Below are 13,990 nucleotides of genomic sequence, written 5' to 3'. Positions count from 1 at the left end.
TAGGGACATGGTTTAGTGGGCATGGTTGTAGGTTGGGTTGACGGCTAGACTCGATGATCTTAGAGGTCTTTTCCAACCTTAATGATTCTATGACTCTATGATTTAGTTCTTCTTTGTTTCTGAAAGCAATGTCAGGGAGTTCCACACGCCATCTAACCCCTGACGAAGCTCAGGCATAATAAGAAGCTGCAAATATAGAAATGCTGGACAACAGGTGAAATAATAGTCTGGAGAGGGAACTTAGAAAGGTCAACTGGCAAAAAAATTGTTAAAAGAATTGCGATCATCTAGCTGCTTTTTAAAAAGCAATTTCAATTAAATCTATCACCGCAGGAGGCAAGTTGTTTCACTCAGCTCTGTTTTTTTCCAAAAGGTAACATGAGAGCAGTTGCATTCCCTGGACAGATCTGCTCAGTGGATTTTGCAGATTACTTGCATGTACGGTGCATGACCCTCTGATGTTGCATACTTCAGACTTTATGGGTATTATTAGCACCTGCACTAGCAAAGGAAATGTCCTGGAGGGCTTATTGGTGATGGCCTGGCAGAGGCATGTGGACAATAGCAGGGAGGATGTGGTGGGCGTGTGGTAGCTACCCCGCTGCCATGGGGACCAGGGTGCTGCCTTTCTCCCTACTGTGTAGGGTGTCAGGGTGCTCAGCTCCCTCCCGCACCCTTGCACTGGTGTGGTACCCATTTGTGTTGTGCAATGCACAAAGCAGCTGCTGCTACACGCCACTGCTGAACAGCCACGTTAACACTGGACTGTTGTGAACATCTTTCAGCTTCACACCCTCATGTACTCGATGAAAGTCCACTCTCCCCTCCTTGGCCTCTCCCATTGGCTGGACCCCTAAACTTCATTGCCTCCTGCAGGGCACATCTTATGCCCCCCAAATTCAGCCTCACCCCTTCTCATCTCTCTTCTCGTTTGTGCATATACTCTGCTGCCACCAGAAAGCCGATTTTTGCCTGCTGCGCTGTGGCTCTGCTGGCTGGCCTCTGTGTTAAATAATCATTGCAGAGCTGGAGTTCACAGAGGTAGAGAATAATGTGGGCTTTCGTGTAATTCAATGTCTGTGACTGGCTCCACTGGCTGTCAAGCAAAGCACATACAACCAAGTTTGAGCTGCTTCAGCTCAGATGGTCAGGACTTGTGCTGGCATCTGTATGTCAGCATGTTTCAATATGCAAAGTTTTGAGGCAAATATGGTACTATAACTTGGCCCATTTTAGAAGGCAAGGAATGAATAGCGGGATACAAAGACTAATTTCTTGCTCTCTTCATTTCAGTATTCACTGCTCCCTGCATCAGTGCCATTCTTGGTCTTGGAAAGTGGAGCCATTTTTTCCACAAAAGAATTTGATTATGAGAAAGATCCACATTGGTGAGAATGTATTTTATTTACATGGTCTATTAGCTTACAGTAGGCAGAGAACTGTTCTCCTACATAGCCACAGAATGATTCTTGTTTTGTTTTCTTATTCAACAGCTACTTTTTAAATATAACAGTGACAGATCCAGATGGACTCAACTCAACTAAAACAGTAAATATAAATATAATTAACATCAATGATGAAAGACCTTACTTTACCATGTGAGTGAAAAACTTCCGTTGTACTCAAAATGTAGATGTTTTCCCAGTTTTACTGCTTTGGCACCAATGGGAGTGTGTAACATAAAGGCAAGTAAATATAACAACAAAATACTACTGAAAACAGTATTTTAATTTTGTTATGATTCCTGTTCTTTTACTGGAAGGCTTTGCCCTCATTTCCCTCTTTTATTATTTTTTTTATTCTTAATAGATTCAAGTTTTCCAGGCTCTGCCTTCATGCTAAGAACAGCCAAACAAGCTTGTTGTACTTGTTAGCATTTAGAGAGGTTAAAGCTATGCAAAGACCTTTGGACAAGTTCAGACAAGGAGATTAATTTTACCCTGTGTGAATACAATCATATAGAGTTTACCCTTCATGTAGATGTGCATTTCACCATAATGATGTTTATTCATGCAGAAATGTCTAGACATAAAAAGGTCTCACTTTTGATCTGTCTTCCTCTTCTTCCCAGACACTTACACTTGTAAACAATCCCAGTGATCTTTGAAACGTCTCTTACTGTGTCATAAGCAGGAAATTGTGTCATAACACACAAGTCAGAAATAGCTTTTGAAGACTAATGGAGTTTTAGTTGGAATCAGGAATACTGTTGAAAATTTGGAAAAGTGGGGAAGAATATACATATGCCACCAGCAGGCTGTTTTGCGGTGGAAAGCACGATGGACGATTGTTTCTGGAGCAGGAGCTTGACAATTATTACAGTCAACCTGATTCTGTTGTTGCTTTATCTTTGTCACTTGCATGAGACACTGATTGGATTCAAGACACTCTCTGTGTGTCTCCTGATCTGAGGCTCTACAAGGTCCCTGCTGAGAATATTTACGATGGCTGCCCTCCTGCCATCTGTGCAAAGGAGAAGACAGTGTAGCACGTGGGCCATGCCAAGAGGTTTCCAACCACTTGTTTGGAGCAATCTTCTGGGTGCTTTGTAGAGCCAGAGCAATGCATGGCTCCTGGGCTGAGGCCAAGGATCTGCACCTTCCTGGGTAAAGGGGTGGAGAATCTGAAGAAACAGAAGAATGAAATGTTAGAAACAGACATGGATTTTTTTGTTGTTGCTACTTATTTAATACTTGAACTTCACGTCTGCAATAATCAATAAGGTTAACAGCTCTCTCCACGTTACTGTACAGCTACAAGCAGGAGGAATCCTCTTCCCAGTGCCAACGTTTGCACATTGTGTTCTAGACCGATTATTTCCTCCAAATGTTGCCATTTCTGTTTATTTATCTTTATGTCTGGAATGCTAAAGGAGCTCTTTTAGATATTTATCTACTTGTTCGAACTAGTGAAAGCTGCAGTGACTTGAGCATCCATAACACCTAAGATCTAAGACGCAGTTCTCATATGGCACAAATAAGGCCTGTTATTTGTTTGAATCTTCTCCCTTTTAGATTGACACTACAGACCAAAAAGAGCAGCTCAGTTTGTAAAGAACTTTAGATTAAATTACTCTTCATGAGCTGTCCTCAGTATGCACAAGTATGGCCTCTCCCCTGCTAAAATGTGAGCTGCGTACTGGGGCTACGTACTTTCTGACACTATAATAATTAGTGCTGGGATGGGAGCTGGGGAAACTTGACGAGTTAGCAAACCTTTATTTTCTCCCGATCAAAGCTGTCAAGAACAGAGTTTCAAAGGGTCTTTTTAATTGTTCCCATAGTATATGCAAGCACATCTGGTTTTGGTGTTCACAACACTATCTTGGCATTCAGCCTTTTGAAATTCTAGCTGTTAAAATCAATGGAAAACTTGTGGAGTCAGGAAAACAAAGGAGAAGACAAGAAAACAAACATATGCTTCCTTCACAATTACATTGCAGTGCTTAAAAGGTCTGCTTGAACCATCCTGTAAAAAGCCACTGGCAGGTGGCAGACAGATGGACAACAGGACACAGCCCAGACGTAGCTGCATAAGGAAGTGGCCCCAGCTCCTCCCCAGCTGTACTAGTACTCGGTGCTATGGGGATGTGCTCGAAAACATCCCGTTTCTTCCCAAGAGATCTGGTGGGGACCAGACAACGGCCTGTGCAGGGCGCAGCGGGGCTGGTAGGGCTGCGAAGGTGGAGCTGTGGTGAGTTTGCTGTGCACAGAGAGGTCGGAGTTGTGATCCCTGTGGGCATAGGGAGTTCCCTACTTGGAGCCAAAACCAGTTAGAGCTGTCCCTCCTGTATTCCCCAGTGATCAGAGAGGCATTGGGGTGGCACTTTTGGTAGCAGTGAAGGAGATCTGTTGCTGTTTGTTTTGTTTCTGATTGACTCTGGAAGCAATAGGAGAACAAGGAGATCCAATGCCAAGAGTGAGATAGAAACGTAATAAATACACTGACTCCACAGCCTTCACAAACTCCTTGTTTACTTCTGGCTGTAAGTTATTATCTCCTGTATGCTTTCCTTTTTTCATGTGAGCTGACAAAACAGTTGAAGATACTGTGTCTTCTTAACCATTTTTAACATTGCAAGTGGAGACCTGGAGGCACAGGATCTTCTGGTCTGTCTCTGCAATTCTCTGCTCCAATTGCTGAGTGCCCCATGATGTTGGTTTTCAGAGGGCAATGAACGGCTCATGCTTTCCTATACTGGGAACTATAGACCAGTCAATTAAGTGGTGGCACAGGAAGCTTAAAATGTTCAAAAAGAATTCAGTCTTGAAACATACTCCTAATGCTTTTCTGAACTCTTGAGCACCTTCAACTCCCTTTGATTTCCAGAAGCAGGAGATGTTTGTGTGTTTGTGTATGTTTCTGTAGAATAAGTCAGCCTTCATAAATTCCTTGCACAGTTTTTGTGTGCTTGTCCATGCCTACTTTTGTATGTGGCTCAAATACCAAAATTGCATACCTGAGTACCCATGTGAACATGCAACTGCAACCATTATAAGCAATCCTGCACAATTGCCTGCTAGGCTATATCTGAGCTATAAAACTCAATTCATGGGAAATTTGGGAGCACTGGCATACCAAACAGCAGCAGTAAAGAACCATTTTCTCTACGTAAAATGAATCAGACAGACAGATGTTGCTGGGAGTTTGGAGCATGTTCATGTGGTGGGCACCCACAGGAGTGCTCTTCCCTGCCTCCACCTACTGCAGGGGCAACTCAGCTTTTCAGTAATACTGTTGTCCCCAGAAAGCCTCCAGCATTCATTCCAAAAGATGATTAATTACATTACTGCTTCTATTTTCTCTTGCAAAATGAAGGAATTAAAGCAAGTGGCTTTACAAGCTGGTGGCTCTGTAGGGAGATGGACTGCATGACTTAACAGCCCCTTCCATCTTCAGCTTCCATGATTCTGTGAAAGTCAAATTGTTTTTACTGTGAAAAAGTTGCAGGGGAAGAACACTTACTTGTGTGGCTATGTCATGCTTTATTGCTATTGCTACATGTCCAGCTGGCAGAACCAGTGACTGGGATATTTACCCTGACATGCAAATAGCCATCTCTGAGCCCTGTGTGGCCATGGCTCTGCTGCTACAGTTGGCTGCTCAGCTAAGTCTGTGATCAGCTGCCCTTACAAACACAGATGTATGCTTTGCTGAATTTTGTTTTATCTTGCAGAAAACAAAGAATCTACAGGATTCCGGAGGAGCAAAGCCCGGGCACCATTGTTGCCAATATAACAGCTAAAGATCCTGATGATGAAGACTCTCCCAGCAGACTTTTCTACAGCATCCAGTCTTCTGACAGATATTTCTCCATAAATCCATGTAAGACAAACAAAAATGTGCCTTCTGACACCCCAAAAAAGAAAGTGGCTACTTTGGAGAAAATATTTTTGCCTTAGTTTTAAATTGACTTCTGTGGCTACCCCTAGAAATAAGAAATGCTCAGTACATTATTAGGGTCAAATTCTTCGGTCAGCTGACCGATATTCAATAAGATATCTTGAAGAAAGTAGACTAAAGGTGACTTATTGACAAATATTGACTTATGGCTGGATGGTGACAGTCCCTTGGGTGGAAGTAAGCTTAGCTGCCTTCATTCTAATTTCTGAGGACTGCAGTGACCCTTCTGGGGCTCTTGAAACAGCTGCACACAGTTAGACCATAATGTCCTCTCTCCTGCCTGAAATCTGCTCTAGCATTGAAGTGCACAGCAAATTTGCACCTCAGTTTCATTGCTCTATTCATGACTCTCCTCCAGCAAGGCCACCCGAAAGAGTCCTCTTTCTCATGCTGGTCCTGTCTCCCCATGCTCTCTGGGATGCATACACCAGTGCCCTGAGGTTTTTGCTCCAGGGCTGGCGATCAGCGGCTGCTTTGCTCCTTGTCTGCTCTTGCTTTAGAACTGCTTATCACAGCTGTAAGAGGTGCCACACAACACAGTGTTGTGGGGGATCAGGATGATCCTTAAATGCTTTGGATTCCCTATGTCCTTTGGCCAGGTATTGCCACCCTCCCCTTCAATTACACTCCAAAAGGCGGAGGATATATACACTGTTCATTTACCTTCTTTGTGCTCTGAGAATAGTACTGTGCTCTGCCACAAAAACCTTCTCTTTTTGAACAGAGGCTAACAGATGTGAAAAAAAATATTAAGTGAATGGCTGACCAGAGCACTTGGTGCAATCTGTGACAGCTAAGAGCAGCTCTGTTGATGTGTGAGTAGATTTAGAGGTGCTGAAGGATGCTTGAATGGTAACAGTAGAAAGTGAAGCTGTCTTACTAGCTAGAGAGCAAGGACAGCACAGGCATTAGTAGATCATTGTCCTTGATGCTCTGTGAGTGCACTAAGCTCTGACTTGCACTAGCTCTTTGAGAGCGTAAGGGAAATCTAACTGCTTTCCAAGCCCTCTGCTGACACCACCTAAGGCGTATTTTTGAGCAATGGGTATCTATCCATTAAAGTCTTACACAGAACTTTCAGAGCCATTTTATATCATTTTAAAAAATAACTAAACCAGCCATGATTTGCACAGAACAGAATACTTTTTATTCTGCTACCTGTATGCTGAGGTACCCTGTCCTCTTGCATGTACACTATGAGTGTTTGTTACTTCCCTCCATGGTGAGCATCTAACTTCTGGCTGCTTTCTGCCCAGTGACTGGAGTGCTGCAGGTGACTGGGAGAATCGACCGAGATGCCCTTCCGCTGCGGCTCCATCCTAACATTTCAGTGATAGTCCAGGTGGAGGACAGTCCCAGTGGCGGTCATGCGAGCGAAATGGAGATCACAATCATTATTGACGATATCAATGACAACCCACCAGAATGCAATCCTTCTACCTTCAGGTATTGAGGCTCTTCATTGCCTTAGTGCTGCCTTGTTGCCCCAGACCAGTGTGCAGTCTAGGGCACATCAGTTAAGGTCCCCAGACCTACTACAGCTAGAGGTTCAAATGGACATTTATCTTTAAGCCTTTAAAGGTTAGTGTTCACTGTAAGTGTCTTAGGGCACTCAATTTCCTGACATGTTCAAACTGGAAATTTGGACTGTGTATAGTCAGATACTTTATTTATCTTTCTTTCAGATACCTAAATCCTTAGGATATCAGAGCCATGAGTTACTTTTTTAACCCATACAGATCCAGGCTCCTCCTTTCTTACTTTATGTTAAACTGTGGGGGAATCATTCACCAGGGAAAGCTTGCCAGCCAGTTCTGGAGTTTTATTTTAAACTTCCTGAGCTTCTTTTCTCTCCCTGGTGACCCGCAGAGTTTTTGTCTAATGCAATCTGTAAGGTCTTCAGAGCCCAGATCACCTCTTGTTATAGGTGTCCTCTGTGCATAGTAACATAGTCATGGACTTTGCTATGGCTATGAATGCTCTGAGACCTTTGTGATGATCAGGTAGTTTATATTTGCAGATGAGGACATAACATTAACTCCATTTTACAGATGAAGTGTGTCATAGAAAGACTGAAGTCAAAATCGTCCATCTGAAGTGTTTGATGTGCCTGGGCTCTGATCTTTCAGGGTATACCGCATTGCATAGTGCAGTTCTTCAGGTGCACTTACAGTAGTTTGACAGTCCTGCAGATAAAAATCCAGCATCTCAGGTCAAGAACCTATGCAATGAGGAATACCCAGTTAGTGATTATCTGTTTAAATTCCTTGCTCACTATCTAATAGAAATGTCTTGCATTTAAATCACATACTTTTATATACTGGCAGGAAGAGAATCCAATTCTTCAGAGCGCTGCTTAGTTACAACATCCATGACAATAACACAACAGTCTCTTTGTTATCTAGTGAGCTTAAATTTTGATCTGAAGGAGGCAAAAATTTTCAGGGAAAAAATGCGATCAAATAAAGAACTAGTCTTACAGGGATTGCACAAGGGAACAAAATCAGGGCTTAATGGTATTTCAGTTGGTTCTTCCTTTTTTTGTATTTAATTCTCTTGATTAAAAAAAATTTAATCAAAACCCTCCACCCCCAATTCCATTACATGTGTCACAGGGACCCTCACTGTCAACAGCAGGGCCAGAAATGCTAGTTTCACAAAACAGCAGAATGGTCCAGCTATTAGTTAAGGAGAACAGAATGAGCTTCTCATCAAGAGAACATTGTAACATACTGAAGAAATGAATGTTGTAAAGATGTTTTAAAATACTATTTGTTAATCGAACTAATCTTGAACATTAAGATCTCGTGGCAGCTTCTGAAGTTTAGCCGAGTTCCAGTTTATGGTTTGGCTCTGGCTAAATGTTTATGTTCTGCCCGTTGTACAGGGCTGTTGTCCACCACAGCGTATGGATCAGATACTGGGTTGCTTCACCAACTGTTGCTTATTTAGATCTAGGATTTCACTTAGAAAATAAATAATTTTCTAAAAGAAATGTTTTAGCATGTAATATATTAAAAGTTCAAGAGGAGAAATACAAGTTGCTCTGATGCGAAACATGTTTGCTTTAAACAGGAAAGAGGCAAATGAAAATATGACTGCTGGGACATTTCTTCTTGATCTTAGAAATTACTGCAAAGATATTGATGTTGATCCATCAAACAATCGATTTAATTTCACTGGATTATCTGGTTTTGGAAGCAATAACTTCGCTCTGGAGTCCACTGTGCCTGGCAGACTTGTGGTCAGTCGTTTGTGGCCTTATTTTAGATTGTCCCATTTCAGAAGTCAACTTACGAAATATTATAAGTTCTTTGAATTCATTGTCTGTACAAGAAAAAAAGAATTACTGTAATTCATGTCACAGTGGGTATGATGTGGAGAATATCTGTTTTGACTGGGTGTGAACTACATACTCTTTGATAGGATGCTTTCTATGGATTCTACAGAATTTGGTGAACAGAGAACTGTTTTCTCTGGTTTTAAATAAATGTGCTAGATATGATGGGGAAAAAAAATCCTTTTTTAGGGAGTGTGAGGCACCAACTTTGATATGGATAAACAGAGAAATTTGATGCCATTTCATGACATTTATTCATGACAGACTGTGGAAGATCCTTGCTATTCAGCATGAAGAATTGAAATACTTGAGAAATCCCACACTCAGTAACTACTTCCCAGCTTCATTGGTCAGAATTGTAAAACCACTTTGATTGATAAATGTTCACAAAAGTGTGGTGGGATTTGCACTTGTGTTATTTTGCATGTCAAAATACGGGTTCCTTATGCTGATAGCTGCTGGCATATTTGCATTGGCAGAACCCCCACCAGTTGCTGGACTTGTGCAATGGTGGTTGTTTCGTCACTTTAAAAAGAACTGTGGACAAATATAGAAAAAGGGAAACATAACAAAAAATAGGCATTCTGTCTAAAAGACAAGAGTGCTACAGGAGCAGTAAAACAATTTTGTATGGCTTCCTTTAATTTTTGATCTGAGTTATACATGTCAATGAGCACTGCCCTTAGCTGCTTCATCTGCAAACATAAAAAGCATTTCCATTGCTGCACAGGATATGATTATTGTCAGCCCTTTGATCACCATGTATGTATAATGTAACAGGCTATCTGAAGTGTCCTGTCCCTGCAGGAATTTCCCTGTAGACAACAAAGAGTGAATGCTTGTGCTTTAGTTCTGTTGCCCCAGAGTTTATGAGGCTTCTACAGAAAGACAGGGAGTTCAGGAGATTAGGATTTAAGTCTGCGTGAGCCACCATTTAGTAACAACTTGGTTCCTGGATAAACACTTGTGGCTGAACCTGATACCTTTAACGCATGCCTGCAGGCATGAGCTCAAGGAGTAACTATTACTATTTAGCAATAGCAGATTCTTGTTGAGCCAACAAAGGGCACAGCAAATAGCCAGCTCATTACATACTCTTCGAATTAACCATGTAAAAGGCCAAGACCTTATGATCCAAATGATAAAACTTCTTGCACTTAAGGGGAAGATATTTTGTTGGCAGAAGGAAAGAGTTTTGAATTGCCAAGAGACACCAGAGCGTGAACATGTAGAAAAAGCCTGGAATTCAATCCTGTAATTGATTAATAGCCTATATTACTCCTACAGAACAATTCTATATATCCAAGGGGGAGACCATTCTTACAGAACACTGAAAAAAGTAATTGCCATCCATGTGTATTGTGACTTTATGTAAGGAAGTATAAATACAATTGTGTTTCTTTTTAATTTAGATGACTGAAAGTATTGATTTAGAAAACCCAGCTAATCTAGGAGTTGAAGTTTATTCTTTGACTGTCAGGGTGCAAGATATTGCCTATCCTAACTACTCAAGCAAGTATCCCTTTTACACTTTTGATATTTTCCTGTGCCGTAACAGCATGGAGAAAAGAATACCATATGTATTTTGAATATATGCATGAGAAAATTTCACAGCCATACTTAACTATGATTTAATCTTCTGTTATATTTCCAGATATCATCTACATTTACATCAGGATAAAGCCAGTGAATGAATTTTTTCCAGTCTTCAGTAATTTATCATATGAATTTAATGTTCCAGAAATTACTAAAGGTACAGTAAGCAGCACCTACATGATAGAAATAACGTTGTCATGTTGATAAGTACCTTTTTGCTCAAATGGATTTTCAAATATATTTGAATGAGGAGAATGACTCAAAGTTCCAGTTCAACCAGGGTCTTACTGTACAACCACCTACTACCCTTAAATAGACAAAACTGGCAACAACTCCAGTTGTACAGATGGAAGCTGAGACACAGACAAATTCAGCAATTGCACAAGAAATCTGTGACAGAGCCAGAAACTGAACTCAGATGTCTTGTTTTAGGCCGTCTTTCTGCTTTTGCTAAATTAGCCTTTTGGAGGGACTGTGATGGTGCAGAGAAACCGCTATAGACTGCCACAGACAAGTGAGGACTCCCTTGGCCTAGGCATGGTGCAGGATGGCCACCCCACTGTCCCCTTAGACCTTGGGTGCAGTGGGTACCCTGGAGATGGGGTGGGATGGGAGCACTCGGAGGGGGAGGCTTCACTCAGCCAGACGGCAGCCAGAGCAGCTCCTCGTGCCCAGAGCCAGGGTCCTTCCCATTCCTGCAACAGCCCAGGACCAGCGGCTGCAAACGTGGCCTTAAAACTGAATTTGTTGAAACTGTTCACATGCTTGACTGCCGCCTCAGCACCCTTCCTGTCCCCTGGTGAGTCCTGCATCTCATGAGTTTGCAGAGCAGTGCCACGGCATCTTGCCTCCTTGGTAATCCTCATGTGCCAGGTGCAGCTGCCAGCCTGCTCTGTGCTGTGCTGTGCTGCTTGGGGTGCAAAGGAGTTGGCATGGGAGTGGCATCTTCTCCAGCTTCAGCCTCTCCCTCATACGACCCAATGTACCAAACACAGGCCTTCTGTCCCAGGACCTCACTTACTGGCTTTATTCTGTTGGCTGAGAAAATATTGAGAGATCTATTAGATACATGCTGGATAAATCTTGACCCTCATTCTGGACTTCCTAGGGTCACAGAAAAACTGAAGCTGTAAAGGGACCTCTGGGGGTCTCAAGTTCAACTCATGCTCAAAGTGAAGCTAGTTTCAAAGTTAGGTCAGGTTGCTCAGGGCCTCGTCTAGTTGAATTTTGAAAATCTCCAAGAATGGAGACTCCACAGCCTCTCTGATCCCTTGTTCCAGCTAAGCAACCTTAATTCCAGGTAATTTTACCTTGCACCCAGCTGGAATTTCCTGTGTTGCAGCTTGTGTCTGTTCTCTGTTGCCCTTTCACTGTCCCCTTCTGAGAAGAGTGTATCTTGGTCTTTTGTATTATCGCCCTTTAGGTAGTGGAGCAAAGCAATTAAATCCCCTCTTCACCTTCCCTTCTCCAGCCTGAACAAACCCGGCCTTATCAGCCTCTCCTCCTGTGTCCTCTTCTCAACCCCCTGACATCTTAGTGGCCCTTCCCAGCCTTTCTCCAGTTTGTTAGCATCTCTCTTGTACCTGGGCCCCCAAACTGGTCACAGGTAGCTTTATGAGTGCTGAGCAGAATGGAGTAGTCACTTCCCACCATGTGCTGGTAACACACTTGTTAATATAGCCCCAGTATGCGGTCTCCATTCCCCCAAGGGTGCCCTGGTGGCTTATGTATAACTTGTCCACCAGGGCCTGGCGTCCATTCCTGCAGAGCAGCTGCCTGCAGTCAAGTCCCAGCCTGCGCTGACGCATGGGCTTGTTCTGCCCTAGGTGCGGGACTTTGCATTTGTCTGTGCTGAGCTCCATGAGTCCTGCTGGCCCATAGCTCCAGCCCGCTGGGCCCCTCTGAACGGCAGCCCTGTCCTCCAGCACGTCCAACATTGCCCCAGGCTGCTGTTACAAACCTGCCCAATGGCCACGTCACCGAGGAAGATGTCCAACTGCATTGCTGCATCTGAGTGGAACATGGTGAAGCTGCCCATGAAACTCCAGGAGATTTAGCAGCCAGATAATCTAGAATCTGCTTGAATTCATCGAATTATTCTGGCCAGGGCAGGTTCAAAACATAGGCGAAGGCAGCAGTGGCTATGGTCAGCAGACCTGTGGGCTCTACGGTGCTTCTGTGTCCATTTGCCTAAGCCAGGAGGCAGGGGGTGAGGGGAGGAAAAGGCATGCTTCAAGCAGCCCTGCCAGCCTAACCACAACCTCCTCTCCCTTGCCATGGGCAAAGGAGCAAGCCCAAATTTCCAGCCTTCACCCTCAGCTCTCTGTTTTCTTCCTTCTCTGGTCAGGAGGATCCTGCCAAGGTCCACAGGTCTGCAAAAATCACTCCTGCCTGCCCTGTGGAGAAGCTGTCATCGGCCACTGCTGAGTATGGCGAAGCTGCAGCTGGTGTGGGGATGGCCTGGGAGGGAGCTGGAGAGACTGGGGAGGCAGGAAGGGGGGGCTGGCTCCCAGGGCGTTCTGCCTGGCAGAGGGGCCCTGGCAGCCCTGGCCCCTGCAGGAGCCAAACTGCCAGGAAAGCAAGGAGAGCTAAGGGGGGACAAGAAGGCACAGGGCGGCCACTCAGCAATCAGAGGACCTCGACCTTCAGGTGTTCATACCAGTGCCTTGCATTGCTCAGCAGCCTGTTGTTCTTGCCCAGCTTTTATTTCTATGGTGAATGGATGGAGCTTGGCTTTCTACACTGTTTCCCAGTGGATACGATGCAGTGAATTCTGTGGCATTTCCTATTCTGTGTGTGTCTCCTCATACCACTGACGTGTACCTTAGAAATGTAATACTTGAAAACCATCTGTGACATGGATATGTCTGTAAACCTCTCTGTGTTGGCCACACAACTTTGCTGGATACTGAGACTATCAAAAGAAATGTTTTTTGGGCTCAGACTGCCTTTTATTTTGGGCTGAGTTGACATTACCAGGGTGCTTACTATTGCTGTACCAAACAGGAGCCAGCAGTTTGCAGTAGGGCTGGAGTTCACAGGGTCAGGAAAGAAAAAATAATGCCAACCCTTCACTTACATCCTCCTTCTGTCTTACTCTGTGCATGCGGACTATTCATCCTGAACATCCCTGGGTCATGTGGATGCATTTAGCATTGAATCAATGTCTGCAGAGATGGGTGTGCACAGTCCCATCTTCGTTTTCACAGTTTATAACACTGCCATTTGTCGTTCGCTTCATAAATGCTCAGCACAAAGGTAATTCAAACCACCTTTCAAACACCTCGGAAGGAACAGCAGCAATTGCTTTTCAAAGCAGACAAAGACCCTTGTTCCTCCAAGCAAGCCAGCGCTCGGGCTGCCACAAGGCAGGAATTCATGCGTGTCGGTGCAGGGCTTGGGGTAGCCCTCACCGCCAGAGCACTTCTGTTGTGGTTCTCTACAGACTCCTTGTTTTAGTATTTGTTGCTAGCAGGCAAGCCCATACACGGGGGAGCCATAGCACGGCATGGTGAACTAGTATTTCTCACACCTTTGCTTTACTTTTTTGGGGTGAAAAACTCTAAAACAATTCTTTAGTTCGGTTTCATCAAGTTTTGCTTGGAACAAGTACTCTGTACTTCCTTTTCCTTAAAATGTTAATGAAATACG

The 13,990-nt window shown here is 43.7% G+C and overlaps 1 protein-coding gene across 1 annotated transcript in view; it reads left to right on the top strand.

Moving 5' to 3' along the window:
* Positions 1 to 1,293: 1,293 nt before the first annotated feature.
* Positions 1,294 to 13,990, top strand: part of CDHR3 (cadherin-related family member 3) — a gene marked incomplete at its 5' end in the record, with an annotated part of 19,674 nt that continues 6,977 nt past the window's right edge. The window contains 8 exons of the mRNA XM_009577738.1: positions 1,294 to 1,388; positions 1,494 to 1,598; positions 5,177 to 5,325; positions 6,660 to 6,849; positions 8,479 to 8,647; positions 10,156 to 10,255; positions 10,398 to 10,501; positions 12,687 to 12,786. Of these exons, the coding sequence (XP_009576033.1) occupies positions 1,294 to 1,388; positions 1,494 to 1,598; positions 5,177 to 5,325; positions 6,660 to 6,849; positions 8,479 to 8,647; positions 10,156 to 10,255; positions 10,398 to 10,501; positions 12,687 to 12,786 (1,012 nt within the window). The remainder of the gene's footprint in view (positions 1,389 to 1,493; positions 1,599 to 5,176; positions 5,326 to 6,659; positions 6,850 to 8,478; positions 8,648 to 10,155; positions 10,256 to 10,397; positions 10,502 to 12,686; positions 12,787 to 13,990) is intronic.

This window comes from Fulmarus glacialis, unplaced genomic scaffold (assembly GCF_000690835.1).
Source record: "Fulmarus glacialis isolate BGI_N327 unplaced genomic scaffold, ASM69083v1 scaffold51145, whole genome shotgun sequence".
Taxonomy (NCBI): Eukaryota; Metazoa; Chordata; class Aves; order Procellariiformes; family Procellariidae; genus Fulmarus; species Fulmarus glacialis.
Note: the sequence above shows the minus strand (reverse complement) of the source record. Positions and strands in the feature narration are given on the sequence as shown.